The sequence below is a fragment of the Varroa destructor genome, unplaced genomic scaffold, assembly GCF_002443255.2.
Source record: "Varroa destructor unplaced genomic scaffold, Vdes_3.0 BEIS01000006.1, whole genome shotgun sequence".
Lineage (NCBI taxonomy): Eukaryota > Metazoa > Arthropoda > Arachnida > Mesostigmata > Varroidae > Varroa > Varroa destructor.
The window spans coordinates 26366837-26387310 of NW_019211459.1; the positions used below are offsets into that span (position 1 = coordinate 26366837).

Here is a 20474-nt window from a genome sequence, read left to right on the forward strand (position 1 = left end):
GAAAAATAGCCATAGTAGATTTAAAATTTTTTTACAACAGCTTTTCCGTTTATGACAAGTGAGAACATTCAAATTAGGTTTTCTTGTCTTTGATACTGAGCAGTCGTTTCAAGTTCGATCGATGATATAATACGGCATTTAAATTCCAAAGCCATAGTCGTAAATTTCGATGATTCTGAAAATTTCGTACTTATCCTCATAATGAGAATGTAGAAATTTCGTTGGCAGACAAAAATCTCGATTTTCTTATTATGCTCACAATGCGACTTGGTTATGAATGAAGAACGACCATATTACTATATGCCATCGAGGCTAGTAATGTGTGTGTTAACAAATTTAGACGTATTTCAGTATGATGTAGCTAACATATGCTTCATCACTAAGTGTTTTATGACCTAACTAATGTTTTTTTTGTTAGAATATCTATTAACGTAATATAGCCAACATCAGTGTTTTCTTTTCTTGCATCTCATTATCAATTACGTACATAGGATAGCTCGTTTTTGGAAAACGCCCGCAATGTCGCGGTCCAACTGCACTTAAAAATGCCCTGGGACGAACCGTCCATAAGTGCGTCTTTTATCTTCTAATCGCATTATGCGACGGTTCGCTCTATGGCCGCCAAATTCACCATTAGCTTTCTGCGTAGAAGCTGCGAAGAAGGACCTCATGCGAGGCAAATCTACTACCTCAGGTATCGGATTTGATTGAAAATAGTGGTATCATACTTCAACACGAGCCCCGTTCATCGTTTTATTTGAATATTATTTGTGTAACTTTAGTACTATACTAATACCATACTGTTTCAATATTACTGTAACTTACTACAAATGAGTGCGCGATTGTCAAGTTTATCAACGCAAATAAACTCACTACCCACCGTGAGGGTAAATACGTAATTTTTTTCCGTAGTAATATCACCTTTATTATATTCAATAATTAATTATTAGTTTGCATTCATTCATTCAAGTCATGGATACCTTGTGCGTCATGCTCTATAAAAATATAAGCCATCTAACGACAGGGAAATTGTTTATTACTTTAGCTTTTATTATCTATAAACCGATTCATGCATTGGAACATTGGTGTCGAAATGAACATACAGGCCTAACATTAACAATTCTCTAACTGCGTTTACATAAAAAAACAACCATAACAACGTCAGTAGTTTCCCAAAATACAAAAATGTACTTTCAAATATAATAACATAGGATTTTAAGCTGATATTTAGGTAAAATGGGCTTGCATTAAGACGCGGTATTCATTCAGTTGTTTTCATATAACATTGAATAAAGGAACAATGGTCCCGTTCCTTCCGGTATTATGGCAGGACTCTTTTTTAAGTTGTGAATCTGTTTAGATCAGAGTGAAGACGTTAACAAGCGTCAAAAGCTAAGTCTTGCTTTGGAACTTTGAATTGTTGTGCAGAGTACCGAGAACCTCTTGTTTTGTAGACATGGCGAGGTTTTTTGGTAAGCATGACGACTGTTATTCGTCCCAAAGATTATCCCCTTTTGGATAAGAGTGATCCAAGAAGAAGCCTCTTTATATTAGCGAAATCGACGTCATCCCACTACCCTTTTTCCTTTCTGGTGGGATTAAGTCCTGTAAATTCGAAAAAAAAAAAGCCCCAACTATTGACTTAACTTACGTACTGTGTGAAGTTTTTACGCTGTGTTACCTTATTGTATCTGACTTTGTTTATAATGATTTGATATTACTATTCAATAACAGCTAATATTCTACGAACTTGTATATGATCGCTGACTTGTAACGGCTGATTACAGGCACGTCCAAAATAGCAAACAAAAATGTAGTCTCAATTACGTGATGTTAAGAGTAAGAAATAAAACGTATATTTACCTTTATAGTGTGCTTTCCGCAATCAATGGGAACAGCGCAAGGTCTCACCCAGCTTTTCTTAACGAGCTGGGAACAGCCACAGGCAGCAACGATCAGATCATCCAGACCAGACGGCAGGTGTCGTCGAGTCTCTTAGTTTTTAAATCACAAATAGTAACTGCAGCCTTGTACGACAAAAGCAGGAATGGCATTATCGAATGGCCAATCATGCTTATTGCGGAGATTTATTTCTGTGCGGAGGATGAGCTCGAGACAGTCTCGTGGTACGCATGGAATAAATAAATTCTACAATTCTCCATGAGCCAATCGGTCAACGTTCTCGGGATGGATGCCATCTAGTTCCTTCAATGGTCGAATCGCGTTTACAATCTGCGATTCAGAAAGATCAGCTACCAGTGCATGTGTACCAAAATCAAATTAGAGTGGAGTTTTTTCCTGTAACTCTGCTCACTTCGCATCAGGATAGGGAAAGGTTTCTTGCTCAGGATTCCTTAAATAGACTACCCAACCGCTTTTGGGATAAATGTTTGTTACTATTATTGTTGTTTTTAGAAGTAGCAGCAGTGATACTACCACTAGATGCTTCGAGTTCCATGTCCGGCATCATTGTTAAACGTTCCATTAGATGGTTGGCTTCCGGCATGAGTCTAACAGTGCTTACGCTCAGATTCGAACTTAGGCCATCACATGTCCCTCAAGTTTAGCAGGCAAACACATTACCCATGTCATGGAGATTGTTGCTAAAACTATTAGCAGATGCTTCGAGTTTTACGCTCATTACTGCTTAACCATTGTTACAACCACGAAGAATATTCGGCGTTATCAGCTTTTTTTTTTGCTCGTTTTAACCTTTTTGAGGCAACGTTTGGTATTTTTCGAATATGTCTCTCGTAAAGGCCGAGAGTCCCCATTGCTTTTATTACTACAATTTCGTCAACGAAAACTAGAACTTTCCATTGTTTAGCACAATGTACGTTCTTCACCGGTGCTGGCGTATACAATTGATAATTTCTTACCACTATTACAGGTAATGATGACTGTGCAAAAACACTAATAATAAAGGAAACCGTATTAACGCGCCATATGAATTTGTGGGTGGGTGTAGATAACACAAAGTTGTATTCAACTTTGGATGCTGTTACACTGGTCTCTGTAAAGCATCTGTTGATTTTGATTATATATGTGGAATCTGAATCCGATTAGCTCATGTTGGTGTAACACTGACGAGAAGTATCAGACAAAATAATGCGAGTTCCTACAGTAATGTTGTGTTAAAGCCACCTGTAAATCGTACACAGGCATCGGTGAGATGATTACAGTTTAGGGGCAATTCTGTAGTGATTCCGCTGCTCGATTCCGCACAAAAGCTCATTTTCCAAAATTAAATGTGTGTGTTCAGTCTCTGTGCCCACTTGTGCTTTAAGCTAAAAGTGCTTCCTAATACTTACTACCTGAAGATGTGAGGAAATTATTTTTCAGCACAAATATGCTTAGAATCTACTGATTGTCATCTCACGATATATCTCGCCTATCTGTAATCTATCCAGTATCTATAAGCTATTAACTACAAGCAGTTTTACTGTCGGATAGAAAACTACGTCACAGCAGAGGTGTTTCTGCCAAAATATAAGTTGAACCAATATTACTTATTATATACCTCTAGCTCATGTTAGAACATACTGCAGCATTTTTGCTCAAAAATTGAGCTATCTCTCTTTAGCGATAGTGTATACGCACAAGTTATCTTGATAGCCGCCTTGCACAATGGCCAGCTTTGATCTAAGGTTAGAGCACTCCTTACGAGTGTCTTAGAGATTTTATCATCTCCAATGCTGCAAAAAAGTGACGAGATGTAAACAACAATCTTCATGTTAAGAGGTACATACCAAGCATCTACAGTTCGTAGTAGCCTCGAAAAGACCTAACGTACTCTTCGACATCGTGACTGTGTTAGCAGATACGGATTAGTTAGGTATATAGTAAGATTCCGCCAAAACAAATACTCCTAAAATTTATAAAGTTTACAATTAAAAACGCTCAGTTCTTCTCCCAGTAAAGTATAATTTCCTCGTAATTTCAGTGACAGTAAGCTGAATTCGTTAGAAAGAAAAGCATTTAAAAAACATCAAGTTCAAGTACAACCATAAATTTCTGATCTACACTGTCGACAGTTGATGATATAGTATCGCATTGATACATGTGTGCACCGAGTATATTGGTATACCAGAAATACAACTAATTATAAAAATTATTATAGCCTTGCTATTAGGCATATTTCGAATCTCAGCAGGTGATTTATGATTTACGGTAATCTAGTGGTCGTCGTCTGAAAATATTTGAAATTCGCCCGCGAAACAGCATAACGTAAAAAGCATTCCGAAAATCTTGACAAATCGGGCCTATTCGAAGTGAGCCAGCGGGAATACAATAGCATTTAACGAATTTAATAGCCTGACGATCGGTGCAAAAATCTGAAGTGAACAAGTACTGATAGACTACACAATAACAAAACTCAATAAACCATATACCGGAACTAGCTGATCTATTTATAGATATCGGAAATTAAAAAATTCTTCGGATGGCCTTGCTTGTAAGGGGAGTCTAACAGCTAGAGTAGTAGTTCAAGATGAAACCCCGATAACTCTATAGTTATTATAATAGTGCTATTCAACAAGTTATGAAAGCAATAAAATCGAGGGGTGCTAGTATACTAGTCCAAACGGGGTTTACTTCATTTACACCTAATACATTTAGTGTTCTAAGAACAGCGTTAAATAAAGACAATGTTATCAATCTATATTAATCTTGACGGTGCGGCTGTTGCTGACTTAAAAGCTCATTCTGCCAGACATTAAGTGTACCGCTGGAAACGATAGGCGATTTAAGGAAAGGGGCAGGACGACTTAATGCTAAACCTTTGACTGATAGCGCAGGGGCGAAAAATTCACGATATCGATAACGGCCGGCCAAATGGCTAATGATAAATCGATGCCTGGTTTTACGAATCCAGCTTTCTTAGTACATGGCAAGTTAAACGCAAATAACCGTTCTAAAGTGCACAATTGCAAGGACTGCTCTTGGCAGTACGATATATTACTTGGATCAGCAGCCTATGGAAAAAAAGTGACGTTAGCCTTGTTCAAAGACCGCATACATGAGAAAATTTGGGCGTAAATCCTGAGAACCTTCAAGCTGATAAGTGACTCAGGCAGAGAAAAGGTCGCCGATTGTAACTACAAACGCCTTCTGATCTGTAAAGTGCAATCTGTACCTTAACGATGTACCAATCCTCTGTCAGAAGCATGCTACCAACCGAAGTACAATACAATTACGGCATGCTTTCCCTAACTATCAGTGAAGATCATTGTTCAAGGAAAGACAATTGGTTTCCACGAAAGCGTTCGGCGGTAGTAGATTCGGAGTAGAACTACATCTGCGCCTCATCCTACGAAATTTTGCGAAGACGACTTGAGCAATAAGCTCAACTTTATTGAAGTCATGCAGGTTAGATACGTTGTATGTCGGCCTGCTTAGCTAGATTAATGTTATTTGGAAATATCCTAATAGTGTAGCAGCTTAATGTAATAAGCATCGTCGTCAGCCATAAGTTTATAAGAACTACTCTCTTGTGTATAAGGTGTACTGTTTTTTTCTTAATGAAAGAAGCCCTGGATTTTACAAATATTGATAGTGTTTTATGCAAGTTCGATACTTGAATTAATTCGCGGATCATACTGTAATCTGGAGTCTACACATTAAATATCAGCGGGCTATTCCAGTGACGTTTTGATGACGGCAGCAGCCAGCGGATGTCCTGTTCTTGCGATGTCTTCCATTGTCCGCCTATGCATACCTTACGAGAAGGGCGTTCGAATAAATAAGACCTTGTCCTTCATGCAACTGCTAAACAAAACTGTCGCTTTTATAACAATGATATACTATTAACCAACTTACTATGCTGGAATTTTAATGACTATTCAACACTCGCAACCAAACAAACGACTGCAATGAAAACTTCCTGTTCTATGCCAACAACAAAGTCACAACAAGTGGTTCATAAAAGGTTTGAACTAAACGTAAAAGCATAATCTTTGGTGGCGCTGTTTATATGGTTATAGAATCTTCGATTTCCTATATGAGCAAACAACCTTGAGAGCTTCATATTTTTTCCATTCCTGAAAATATGTATTAAGAATAGCGGCAAAAGTTTGACATGTACACGTTTGTTCGAAACGAACGAAAATAAGTAAGACAGCCACTTTCTTTTCTCACTTCCATTAATCATAGTTCCAACGTATTATCTTTGATCACATAGCCCGAGTTACTCAGTTGGCCAAACTGAGCTAAACCCGAGTCCGTACGCATCTATAAAACGTTGTTATAAGGCCAAAGCCTCAGTAAGTTTAACCCACTGTTTCATAATAGAGTCTAATACGACGGAAGATTGTTGCAAGGTATACATTATAGAGAATGCGCATTGTTTTTGCTGACTATGCATCTGGTAAAAGTAAACTTGTTAGTAACATTCAGTAGTTAACCTGGTTTAGTGGTGCGAAAAAGTACCTATTTATACTTTGTTCGCACATTCTTTTAATAAGTTGGGCTCATATCAAGTACTGAACTAAGTAGAGCCCATAGTCTCGATATTACTTCATTAGATCTTTCCTCGGTTTCAGTAAGGCCAAGGACATTTGACAATATTTGCCATGGACTACATAATGGTGGTAGTATCGATAAAAAGTATCGCGTGCAGTTTAAGTGGGAATTATTATAATCGACAAGGCGGTGGACGCGGCTTCATTTCGTATAAGCTTATAATGCTATTAGTACAGCCTCGTCTAAGGTCACCATAGCTTCGAAAATTAAAATTCGAAGAGAAGGTCTCGGATACCAATGCTCGTATGCACCATTTGACGGGCTAACGCATCTATTTTAGATGATCTATATTGAAGATAAAATTCATTATTACCTACTTCGAGACTGCAACGGGCGAAACGAAACGATCCTTGTCTGGAACATCTGGAAACAGTGATAGGTCAACAATAATCACTAAGCGAATATTTGTAGATAATGTTCTAAAAAAACTGCTTATTTCAGATTTTTCATTTTCTTTCTAACCCATTTTAGAAACAAATCATGGTCAATAAAGAAAACCATAAAAAATGTTGGCGATCTTTGAAATAGATTCTCTACTATATAGATTCGCTCAGGCCAACTTATTCACATGCTAGTTCCATAGCAAGTGCGATACGTGTAGAAACGTACAAGCAAAAAATAAAACTTTCCAATTTATTTTTCGAGCAAAAATAGATTACACTATGTAAACGTTTTTCGTAAGCGTAGCATTCAAACAGAGACAGAAACATTTAATGGTATGAATTCATTGGGTACTAATACAGTTGGAAAGCGCTGGTGAAAGGTTCACATTACGGGGCAAACGTCCAGGTATGATCTGGTGTACGCCTACAGGATTTATACGTTATCCCTTAATAAAGAGAACGCGTCTTGTTTGATTTGTATAACTGGCAAGTTCGGCTATCTTCAATTATGCACACATAAATTAATATTGTAATGACTTCATTTTGTAGCCGATACTGTGTAACGTATGCTTTCCTAATGTATTAGATGCTGCAACAATATTTTCAATTTTCCATGATATTAAAATGTCTGTTTAAAAAGGTGCATCTACATTTTAAGACTCTGACTGTTTTTTTGTTTTCCTAGTAAAAATTAAATTTTTTTTGATGCAAGAACTGTTCATAACCAAACTTTTTGCTAGCCATCGGTAAAAGATGTCTTGAAATAACCGTTTCCGAGATTTAATGCAAGAGATGGTTTTCCTCACATGAACGTATCTTTCAAAAGCTTTAGGGGGTTTATGTCTCATGCGCTTTGAAATGACCTAGAAAATAACTGAGGCAATTTCGTATGCAAAACGTATGTGAGTGTTTCTTTAACGTGGCTGTAAAAGATTATATAGTATATTAATTTTTGATCGTGTGTCCAGTCCTTAGTGGCCTGTTGCTGAGCATAGACGACCTCCACGACAACTCGAGGGACAACTGGCACAGGGGGCTCCAGACTTGTATGGGTAATCACGTGTCAGCGGATGGTTTCCACTGTAAACTCAATAAATCCGATTCGTTTTAAATGAGCAAGTCGCGTCCTTTTGCTGAACTGTCGCCTCTGATGCTGACATAAAAGTCTAAGGGGCTCAAATGAATAATTCTGAAGTTAGCTAAATGTCGCTTACATGGGACAATAGTTGCAAACATAGTTGTGGAACACCCTCGTAGTATTTTGAAATTTCATTTGACACGGGGAGTAACCGCAGCCGACCTTATTCGAACTCGCCCAAACCTGTCAAAAATTCAATGAGATCCTAAATAAATGACGGTTAACTTGGTGTTCTGGTGGTAGTTTAGCACAAAAAAAACTGATTATGGGCAGACGACGTATTGTCGTATATATATTCCACGACATATGGTCATGTCTTCAAATCGCGCAGTATGTACAGGAAGCATTCTACGGAAGACACATCCGATAGTTGTTTACTCGAACTACAAAAATCCGTTCTGGAGCTTGCTATATGTGAACTAGGTGTGTTAGCAAATACGTCGCCCGCTCTAATTTCCGGTATTCTTAGTCATTATTATTATTATTGACCAAATAGGGTCACATTCAAGCCGAAAATAGACTCTGGATGGCAGGTATTACGTGTCATAGGATGTCATTTTCTATGGGAAGTCTACGAAACTATCGCAGTCTTGCCAACGTGGAACATGCAGTAGGCGTCTTGTGAAATTTTTTAGACATCGTGGCTCGTAGAAGGGCTAGGAAAAAGCTCGTATGGATGCACTAAGGCCAGGAAAGGAAGCATAGACACTGCAGAAGCGTAGGTACGACCCTGAACAGAGAGAAAGAAGTTTAAAAAGGAGCTAAAGAAAATCAAAAGAACCAAGTAAGCAGTTATGCAAAGAAGCAGAAAACGGCGTGCAGGAAAACTACAGGATGATCATTGGTAGGTCACGAAGGCTAAAATCCAGGCCCTTGGTGAACCGTTGGCGCAAGCTGTCTAAAAGTTTTTTCCTAAGCCGCCCAGGCCCAACATAGACAACGAAGCCATTGACCTCGCCTTCCGAAGCATGTGATTTGAAAATTCCTTAAGTATTTCAAAAAAGAAAGCGGATAACCAGTCGAAGCGGTGAGGATCCTTCTCCAGGAAATGCCGCAGGTCAGCAGGCATATATGGTGCATGAGATTTGGTACTAAAGCTAGAAGAAGCTATCGCGGCTTTCAGTAGAAAACTCAGGAACTATCGACTGAAGTGTATCGCCTATTGGGTCTATTTGACACGACTGGCAAGATCTTTGAAACTATCACACATATACACAAGACAGCGGCAATGTGTGAAAAGAGGGGAGCATTTTTGAGATACCCAGTGGGTCTAATAGGGATTGATCGACCAAAACAACTATCAACAAGGTTTGATAAAAATTCCAAAGGTAGGCGAGCAAAAATTAGTGTAATTATATACCAGATGTACGTTAATAATAGAGCCCACGGAAGACAAAAGGGTCTCCCATACCTTTAAATGCTGATCTTCTCATATTCTAACAATGAGACCATCATTAACAGCAACAAGCTCTGGAAAATGTATGGGTCTATTTTCTTTTTATTAAGACTATTAGATATAAAAGTTAGAAAATGGGTAAGATAGCTGAGCGTTATGGTAGGTTGACCTTTTCAAAAAGAGTCTCACAATGACAAAGTGGCAGCGACTGCACCGTACGTGCCCAGTAGCCGAACAGAAACGTTACTTAAGGCAAAAGTTACCGAAAAGCTGAGAAGGCTCTAAGCAACGGTAGTCGAGTTCTTCATGCAATACGCATTGCCCCCTGCGATGAGACAGAAGCGGAATAATGATGCTGCAATCACGCTTTAAGCTAGCGATAACTAGTGTTTTTGTGACTGGTTATTCATCCTCCATCTCGAATATAGTTGCTTGATTTGCGGCTTTACCGCAACATAATATAATTATTGACATATTAATATATGGACATATGGATGGTGAGTAACAACCCGACAGCAGCAGATACGAGTTGCAAATTTATTCGCAAACGTTTTGCAGCTTGAGATCCAACGTCCACTTGTACCAAACGTAAAAACACAACATTTCTTTTACTTAGAAGCTGGTAACTTTGAAGTGTGATCGTATAGCCTCTGTTTAGCTCATTTACCAAAAACACGAGTAACAAATATTTTAATCCTTTGGTCTTCTCTCTAGGGAAGGTGACATGGAGGGTTACAGTTTTCCACCACTTATTTTAATATTTGCTCCGTTTTTTCATAACTCTCTAGCGGGTGTAGTATCAATTATGGGATTAGGATGACGAAGAAGACAGGGTTTCATTACTGACTGACTGGCTGTTTGCTTGTAGGGGCTCAAGAGTTCTCTCTGACGACGCACTGAGGAACTAACATCAGATTGTGCGCGCAGCATTTTTCTACGATGAGTAGCTGATGGATCGTTGATGTTCCTGTATTGGATTTTGTCGAATGAAAGTGCTGTTATTATCATTTCCTAAAGTTCAAATTAGAATTATACCGATTTCGCCCACTTTTACGTACCCCAAACGATTTTGAGATCCTAGGACCGAGCATATAGTTAGCATATGTTTAGTACTACGACACAGGTGTTCAGCATTTAATTGAAATACTTAATTTAACATGAAATACCATATATTGGTTAAAGGCACACTTTGAAAATATTGCCTTGCGCGGCTCTTCCTCTAGCTGATAATCATCTATTGGCAAATGAGCTCTACTAACTCCTATTGAAACAAAGCATAGATTAAGAAAACTTCTTATGAGGTATACATAAATTGAGGCGCTTACTAGCTGTGTGTAATGGCCATTTAATCCAATGCTGTTGTTGCGGATTCCCCCATAAGAAAAATTATGCTTCTCGATATCCCACACGCGAATCGCGAAAGACCACGGCACTTGGGTTGACACAACGAAAATGTTCTGACCACATTGTCCCATCACTGTAAATTTGATTATTAATTGATTTTTATTAGAACGAATTTTTATAGCTTCATTGATTTTGAATTAGAAGTATGTATTTCTGTAGCTCATTAAATGAAACTGAAACAAAATGAAAACGTATTTGCTTTTAACCGTCTGGCTTACCTTCTTTCTCGTGAAATGCAGGATAAGGGTGCAGCCTTTTATCAGAAATTCAGTTCAAATATCTCACACTATCCATGACATAACAAATTATCTAACATTATTGTTAGCACCAAAACCTTTGAAATTTTTGGAAATCATACTCATTGAACTTTGAAAACAACCTCACCTGGATCATTCAAACCTTCGAGGCTCGCGTGAGCAAGCATTAGGCACTTATTCGCCCACTTCTGGGCCGTTTTAGCTGCCCACGGGTACCACCTCTGTAATAATAACCCAGTCACAAGCGACACTCGCGGTTGAACGCTTGTTGGTAGTAAACATTTATTTGGAGCGTGGTTTGTGTAATGGCCTAAGCTTTGAATGATCTTCTGAATGGTTTCTAATCAACTTAAAAAAAGCTAAAGTTGCGAGATATGCCCTAAGTGATCATAGAAAATCGAATGGAAATTGGAAATGCTCTTGCACACGCGTCACGAATTACCATGAAGTGGCAAATCACACAACGATGGTGAAATAGGAAAGATTCTATGAACATGCGATATATAATAGAACTGAGGTAAAACAAAGCAATCATTAGAATTGATGGAAATACTTATTATGAAATAGTGCAATGTCTTAATACTAAAGCTTGATCTAAAAAGATATGTCAAGCAAGCCATAAGTAATTAACATTTTCCAATGCACTGTGTTTTAAATTTTAGTCGTGGTTTTCTTTTAGACATAGCTTACTTAGTAAATCTTGTATAAATAAAAATTAACAGGAAAGCAAGCAAAAAATCAGTCAAAGCGTCAAACTGTTCTAATTCCCTCTAAAATTGAACACTACTAGTATAGCGTCCCCATTGGATATAGTATTAGTTGTGTGCGTTAATCTTATCTGTAGTAACAGTAACAGGTTGTTACCATCTCCTCCATATTTTCCGCCGGTGGGTTAACGGTAGAACGATAAAAATTATGCTGATCGACAATCTCAGAACGGACCGCCCGATATCGAGGGGATAATTGACGCTTTGAAAGCATTGATCCATAAACCGGTGGACCTAACACAAACGAGATATGTCAATGTGAAAGCACATTGTGAAACTTAACAGTTATGGTGCAATAGATATGCACACTAGGAATTGGTTTTGTTTGTCATGCATTTGATACAATAAACAAGAACTTTACGTAGCCTCAATGATTTTAACAAGTACTTGTTGGCATAAGAAACATATAAGGGCTAAATATTGCGATATAATAAATATGAGTCTTCTATTTTCAATGCCTCAAAAATATTTGAGAAGCTACTGTTTGGTAAAACCAGAAAAAACATCTTTTCCACGAGATACATCAGGTAACATGAAGTTCACTTGGAAAACACTGGCGATCAAATTCAAAGGCCGTGCGGTGCCTGTCGTTTTCACAATTTGTGTACGCACGTGCGAGACGCGGTATCCGGGCGTCAGCAAACACAACCATTAGCAAAGCAACTGGAAATAAATGTTCGAAACAGGTGGGCCTCATCTCGAATGCGTTTCAAAGAAAGTAATCGTTGTTTCCAACGTCTCGGACAGCACAATCATGCAAAGAATGATTCATATAGTATAGTGACAACATTGTGTAGTCTATTTATTATAAAGATAAAATAAATGAACAAAACGCAAAGTGGCGAAGTGTCCTCGCCACGGCGATAGCTATTGCTTCGCTCGAATAAGTAGTAAATCTGAAAGAGACTCGATGATTCTGGCTAGCAGGTCAGACCATCCTGCGTCTGTAGAGCCATGATACACATATTTTAATGGCCCTGGGATAGATGGCCAAAATAGAAAACGAACTGTTCAAGATGGTCAAACGTATCAATCATAAGAACCTTTGTTAAAAAACCTGACCCGAGATGTCGATAGCGCCACATTTCTGTGACCCTTTTGAAGAAAAGATATTGTTTTTTTAGCAGTACAGGAAGCAGCTTGATAAAAATAATTGTTATTTGTTGCCTAGTTGTTAGAATCGTGAACGATTTCTACATGTCCGCACATATTCAGCTGATGTAAGCGAATGAAAAAATAAAATCCATTCACCACTATATGTATACTACCGAAATCACTTTGCTGAACCTCTACATTATCGGTTTCTCAATTTATGCCTGAATTGGGGTATACGTATGTTTTTAGCAACTCTAGACGCCACGTAATCGCATCTGTTATAAATATCTACCAAGTATTAAGTGCACAGTCCATGTCTGAAATAGATTTCATGTTTATTCAAGCTGTAGACGATTTGAAATAATATCATGATGATACGCTACGTTCCAATGAGCGAATAGATAGAAAGTCCCAATTTCATCATTTGGCATCATTTCGAAACCGTATCAAAGGCAATTCTTTCAATATAACTCACGTTCCCTTAGTTACATCGGTTTCCCTTTAAAACCATTACCCCTTTGACTTATTGCAACGCCGTCTACTTTCATGCATGTTATCTGAAGGAGTCGTTCAGATGAAATCTTCATTTTTTTCATTTAAAATGAGTTTCCCTAAAAAAAAAAAAAAAAAACTAAGATTTACTGTGCTTGAAAGCCATTGTAATTTGTCTTAGATGCGGATGAAGACAGATAAGCACCTTAGGATAGCTAAAAACTACGTGACGCCATGGGTCTTTCTTCGAAATTCGATATAAACGAGAAGCTGCAACTATGAGTTCGTTAGGATTACGACTCACAGTAAAATAAACTTAATCTAGAAAAGGAAAGGGACACCATCGTAAAAAACTTTTTCTAGAATAAGTTTTTTATGGTGGCATACCTTTGACGTTTTTGGGCGGCATAAGCCTGTGAAATTATAATTTTGCTTAAATCAACGCCTGACCAATTTTCACCTGTCATTCATTAGTTATAGAAGTTAGTTATGATTAGTTAAGAAATTATGATAGATTATCATACCGAACAAATATATCTGCATAATTTTGCTAAAATAATTGTCCGTTAAATCTCTCAAGGTCCCTAGCCACAAAACAGAATTCTACACTAGTACACCAGACGCGATGTATTACAGTAATCCACGGGCGGTCTTTTGACTCTAGCTCGCCTCCACCGTAAATATTGCAACGCAAAATATCAATATTAATCGCGTCAACCGGACACATATTTCGTTTGACGAGTGACTTTCGGCTGCAAAACCGCTACTGTTGTTTCAAACCCAAACCTCTTTAGCTCTGCTATATAATGCTGTTCAAACCATCTCATAGAAATACTACAAAAAAATAGGATCTAGAAAATTTTAAAACATTCACTCATTAGCAAAAAGTTATCAATGGGTGCTACGTTAATCGCTTCTTTTAAGCCCACTTTTTGATATAAATAGTTGCCTACACCACCGAGTAAAAATAAACAATGAAAAATTAAATATTTTTCACACAGCATTCTAGTAAAACAAGTAAGGCTTTCCGCCGGCATCTGTTCTTTCTAGTTTTTCATGGTATACGGGCATGAACGTTTTTAAAACGTATTAAATTATGGAGCATATAGGAATTTAGGAGTAAACTACCGCTTGTATAGTATGAATATGATTGTTACAGAAGCTATAAATTAAAGCCGCCACCATAGCGAATAAATGACAGTAAACACAAGAAGGCTCAAATACGCCTTTCAGTAAAAGCAAAAAACCACAGACGATTTGGGTGTGGTTGTTTCGTGGAACTATTTACTATGTCACGCCGGTGTAAAACGCTATACGCTTCCTAGGGACTACACAACCTATGGACGAAGTACTAATCGGTTATGAGTATTAACTTGATGTCATAGATGTATCGCTAACGGATATAGACCGATATATATATATATATATATATATATATATATATATATATATATATATTAATCACGATGTATATCTCAAACGTATAAGAAAAAATAATTTTATCAAATCAATTAGCATGAACATTTTCCGTACTCTATTAGTACGCTCGTTATGGTTTTTTTTTTAAAAACGTGGTTCTATTATTTCCTATATAAACACGTTTTATTTAATCAAACTTATCTCCATTAATGGTTGATTCTAGGTGTAATTGGTCGCTCCATACTGAAATATAAAGATGCGAACATTTATAAAACTATACGGTGGCTTAAAGTAGTCGACTCTGCTCTGAATATAGGGATGTCGCAAAAGCTAGCCTTGGTTCCCGAATGGCATAGATTATATAAAAGACATCATTATGAGACTTTTGATCCTGCATTGAAGAAATTCGGGCTGCCTATTTTCTTTACTTATGATACTCCGTCTTCGTCTCAGTCTGCCGCCATTGCTGCTGTCTTTTATTTGATCTTTTAAGCACGGTATGGAGAATTGACTACCCTAATACGAGATAACTCTGTTTGTATGCGAATACAGAAGTCCAACAAGTGCCACATTGAGACGGTACATGAATGTAAAATGGAAACAAAAGTTCATCTGGTCTTTAGAAAATTTAATTACTTAATAGATATGAATCAGGGACATCAATACAAACAAAACTGCGCAATTTTCATCCGAATTGATAAGTATTCTACATATTGATGATGTTTACAGTCAGTACCGTACAAAATAGACGAAAGTATAGAATGTTCGAGTCCACAGAATCAATATTCTGTTGGGAATCTATAGTCCGGTGAAAAATATATGCAGCCCCTTCACAGCAGATGGACCCATCTAATATTTATTACTAAACTCGCAGATGTTGAGTTTTATGCAGACGACCCATTCGTTTTGCCTGCCGCTGCATAACCAGCAATAACGACCATGCGGACAAGCCCAATGAACTTTTCAATTCTATTTTTGGTTTATGCATCTTAGTTTGAACATTTATAGCATATTTAATTTTTAGTTTGAAGTTTAAAATATTCGAGGCAAGTTTAAAAAGGGTCGTTTTGGAACGTTACACCTGATTTCCTAGATTATTAATTAGCTGAGTTAGGAATTGTACAGTTCGCCCTTAAGTATGACAGACGCTAACCATTCGTTCGGAATGTGCTTTCCGTTAACGGCTAGGGTTCGAGGATCGGTGACACGAAGCATACGACATAGTGCTCGGACACCTCTATGCAAAGTGACATTGTGAGCGCGAAGTACTAATCGCGCAATGACCAACATATTGCCTACACCCATCGGCCGGCCTTCATCAAAACTGAACACGCTCACTGCTACACACTCCAAGTGTTCATCGACGGCACAACAAGTAAATGCCAGTGCGCGACTAGTAAGTGTGGCCACCACTTTAAGTAACGTAAACGTTGGGCCGTTCAGCGGCACCAGCCGAACTAACACGCTCATCACTGGACGTCTGTTCGGCTAAACTTTTCTTCACGGATCCCCCAAAAGCTTTATCATCATGATGCTTTACGTTCCTTACGAGCTGCTCAAGCTTTCGTGGTCTCATCTTGCCTTTCGAACAGACGACTTCATCCAGTTCCTGGCAAAAAAAACAACAACGATTTAGGATTAACCTAATCGTTTAACCCGAGTACATTCAATCTAGTTCCACTTATCTTATTCAGTTGTTATAATGCACTAAACACGAAAAGCATATAGCCGGATTCAAGTCGTAGTTCCTGACAGGATTTTTTTTAGGTAAAAACAATTCGGCAGAAATCATTTACATAATTTATGCAAAAGATGTTTTTAGTTGCGGCTGATGGTGATTAGCATAAAATGGTTACTTTACATGTGATTAAGTTTTTTCACAGAAAAGCTAAAACAGATTGTATATTGCATTACCAATTCAGCTGAATAGACCGTTGTCTTACCTTTGCGTACGTTTGAAGGTTGTATGCTTTGTCAAGTGGGACAATTCACGCCAGGTTAAAACGATGTGATGCAACGTTATTATCCAAGGCTGTCTAAAAATTTTCAGTCTCTATCTGGCAGCTTCCGCCAGGCTATAATGTAGATCGGGATTATTTTTCTGATCTTAATCACGAAGTGCTTTTCGGTAGAAACTGAAGTCTTGAAAGGGATCTTTCTCATATTTTCCACGATACAATAATGTCGTCAAATACGCGTTTCTTAAATTATAACACGATGCACTATTATCGAAACTAACCTGAGAAGCTTCTCAGGATCGTCGAGAACCATTTTGAAGGCTTGATGACATTAGGCGATTCTGACTTTGTAAAATGATTGATAGGTTCCGAAGAGCTTTCTGTAGACACATTCGAGTCCGATAAAAAATTAGCAAAATGTGTGCAGCTTGTCAACTACAGGTGGATCCGTGTATATACATTACTAGACTCGCAGATGATAGGTTTTATGTAGATGATTCATTCATTTTGCCTATCGCTACACGGCTAGCAATCAAGATCGTGCAGACAAGCCCAATAAATTTTTCTATACTATTTTTAGTACAGACATCTTAGTAAAAACCAATTTGAACATTTATAGCATATACAGAAGTTTAAAAGACACGAGACAAGTTTAAAAAACACGGCCATTCCGGAACTTCAAGCCTGATTGCTTAGAGTGTCAATTAACTGGGTTAGGAATTGTAAAGTTCGCTTTTAAGTATGACAGGCGCTAACCATTCATTCGGAATTGGCCTTCCGTTGACGGCTAGGGTTCGAGGATCGGTGACACGAAGCAGACGAAATGATGCTCGGGCACCCCCACGCAAAGTGACATTGTGAGCGCGAAGTACCGGTCGCGCAATGGCCAAGGTATCGCCTACAGCCATCGCCCGGCCTTCGTCAAAATTGAACACGCTCACCGCTACACACTCTAGGTGTTCATCGACGGCACAACAAGTAAATGCCAGTGCGCGGCTACTAAGCGTGGCAACCACTTTAAGTAGGACGTAAACGTTTGGTCGTTCTGCGGTACCAGCCACACCAACACGCTCATCACTGGACGTCAGTTCGGCTAAGCTTTTCTTCACAGATCCCCCAAAAGCTTTATCATGATGAGGCTTTACGTTCTTTACGAGCTGCTCAAGCTTTCGTGGCCTCATCTTGCCTTTTGAGCGGACAGCTTCATCCAGTTCCTGGTAAAAGAAAATAGATAACAATAGTTTAGAATTAACCTAATTGTTTAACTCAAATACATACAATTTGGTTCCGCTTACCTTAGTTGTTACAGCATATAGTAGTGTTCGGATCGTAATTCCCGCTAAAATTATTTTTAGATAAATGAATCGCGACTGATGATAATTCGCATAAAATGGTTACATGTATTAAAATTGTTTCAGAAAAAACTCAAGCAGATTACATATAGTATTATCACTTCAGCTGAAGAGACCGACGTCTTACCTTTAAGTACATTTCGAGGTTGTCTGCTTTGTCGAGTGGGACAGTCCACGACGGGTTGAAACGATGTGATGCAACGTAACTATCTAAAGCTGTCTGAAAATTTTCAGTATATCTGGATGCCTCCGCAAGGCTATAATGTAAATCGGGGTTACTTTTCTGATCTTCGTCATGAAGTGCTTTTTTGTAGCAGCTAAGTGCCTGAAGAAGATCTTTTTCCTGTTGTCCGCGATGAAAGAAAGTTGTCAGATAGGCATTTCCCAAATTATACCATGATGCACCATCATCGAAATCAAGCTGAAGAGCTTCTCGGGACCGTTGAACACTATCCTGAAGACTTGACGCCGTTAGACGATCCTGACTTCGTAAAATAATCGATAGGTTCCGAAGAGCTTTCTGCAGGCATACATTTAATGAAGCAAGGGTAATTTATACAAACCATTTACTCTGGCTTTTATATACGATGTTGTCATCATCACAGAGTCACTGATTTGCTCGAGCAAGCAACAGCTCTCGTTTTCATTATGCAGAACCTTTGTCTTTTAAGTTACGTTACTCTGACGTCTACAGCAAACTAGAATTCGATTCATTTGTATCAAACTTTTTTGCCAGAAAGGACAGTTTGTAGAGTAAAAACGGTATTGCCTATTTGACACTAATTGGTATTTCGGTAGTGTAGTATCTGGGTTAAAGTCTACTAGCGTGATTTCCTAAATACTTTGTTAAAAACTATGTACCTTGTCCTGGACGTGTTTTAGCACACACTGGAAGCAGTTGAGCGCCTTGTCTGCCTGGCCACCTTTGTAGTAACACTCGCCTAACTCATTCCACGCGTCCGAAAGCATTGGGTTCATTTTTACAGCCTTTGAAAGTAAACATGGGAACAGATTAAAACGCATTAACTTTCCGTTAACTTCTCTAAACTGTACTAATAGTTATAATAGCCTTACGAATTAATTTGGAATGATACGGTGACGCAGTATCTTACCTTGTAGAGAAATTCCTCGGCCAATTTTGAATGGGTACTTCGCACGTTGTGAACTCTTCCGACAAGCATAAACGCTACCGATTTATCCGTCCCTGTAACAAAAAAAAAGTCGCATATACGTTCTATTGACAAGGTATTTTGCTATTACAATACTATTATCGTTACCGCCATCATTATCCCGACTTATGTATATAATTTCAAAACTTGAAAGGAATATATTACATGCAACTCAACTTTATCGTTTCTACAATGTACAAGGGTTCTTTAACTCAGTGTTATGTAATTAACAATCGCTGGTTACATCTGAACAATAATCATTATCTAGCATCCGACTTTGATCGACGTGTAAACAAATAAAATAGATATTAAAATATAAATTGTATCGTGCCATGTTTATAACACGTCACGATGACTTCGAGATGTGAGTATATATAACTATCAAATATGTTAAATCATATTTGAAGAAGTGGAACAGTCTCACATGGACATATTAAAACTAAGACTGTGACTCACCTTTGAGTGAGGTTAGTTTTGGCTCGAACTGTTCAAGAATTCGTTTAATTTCTGCATCAAGCATCTTCTCAAGGTCCGCTTCACACGCACTTGGATTCTGCTGGTAGAACATATTTCGTTTGCGATACATCTCCATCACCGCATCACCAAAGTCTGCTAGAAACTTACCTGGTGGTTGCTCCTCTTCGGCCATCGCGCAACGCAATTAATTAATGTCTTATATAAAAAAAAGAAATTATCTGAGTTCCGAAGAGAGTCAGGGTCAATTGCATGTCAAACGCATAACAACAAGGCACGCCTGGACATGTACAGTCAGATTTGGAGCTACACTCGTAAAGACAACTCTCCCATAAAGAACCAAGCTTCCCTTTGTTAACTTCCTCAGAAGAAAGCTGTTAGCCTGAATTAGCAGACAGGATGCTCATTTTCCACGTATTGCACAAACATTCGCTGTAAACGGTGCTCAGAAACAGCTGATCGGAGTTGATAGCTTTCGAAAAGCACACGGCGGTGCTCGCCTGTTTATTGAGTGATTATTAAACATTAACTTGTCTTTAAAACAAGCGAAGTTTTTTTAGTAGTATAATTGTAAACGACTCTTTCTTAGTGAGCGAACAGACTTAACATTTTATCTTCCTTGCTGCATCTGATTTAATTAAGCGTTACTTT

The 20474-nt window shown here is 38.2% G+C and overlaps 2 protein-coding genes across 6 annotated transcripts; both read right to left on the reverse strand.

Moving 5' to 3' along the window:
• Window positions 1-896: 896 nt before the first annotated feature.
• Window positions 897-12609, reverse strand: LOC111252685 (cysteine-rich venom protein LEI1-like). The gene is made up of 7 exons (XM_086973714.1): window positions 12477-12609; window positions 11962-12098; window positions 11225-11318; window positions 10762-10913; window positions 8117-8223; window positions 1864-6882; window positions 897-1605 (listed from the first exon to the last, which is right to left on the reverse strand). The coding sequence occupies exons 1-6, from the start codon at window positions 12559-12561 to the stop codon at window positions 6726-6728; spliced, it is 732 nt and encodes a 243-aa protein (XP_086829840.1). The 5' UTR covers window positions 12562-12609; the 3' UTR covers window positions 897-1605; window positions 1864-6725.
• A 666-nt stretch (window positions 12610-13275) lies between these two features.
• LOC111252404 (tetratricopeptide repeat protein 5-like) lies at window positions 13276-20401 on the reverse strand. 5 transcript variants are annotated; one of them, XR_015316180.1, is made up of 7 exons: window positions 19806-20396; window positions 19293-19384; window positions 19042-19167; window positions 18308-18700; window positions 17585-18042; window positions 17110-17208; window positions 13276-13570 (listed from the first exon to the last, which is right to left on the reverse strand). XR_015316180.1 is itself a non-coding variant. In XM_086973713.1 (6 exons), the coding sequence occupies exons 1-6, from the start codon at window positions 19996-19998 to the stop codon at window positions 15077-15079; spliced, it is 1299 nt and encodes a 432-aa protein (XP_086829839.1). In that variant the 5' UTR covers window positions 19999-20401; the 3' UTR covers window positions 13276-15076. The 5 variants fall into 5 exon arrangements, 1 of the variants encoding a protein (XP_086829839.1); XR_015316179.1 differs by having other exon boundaries at window positions 13276-15113; XR_015316178.1 differs by having other exon boundaries at window positions 17110-18042; window positions 19806-20395.
• Between the last annotated feature and the right edge of the window lie 73 nt (window positions 20402-20474).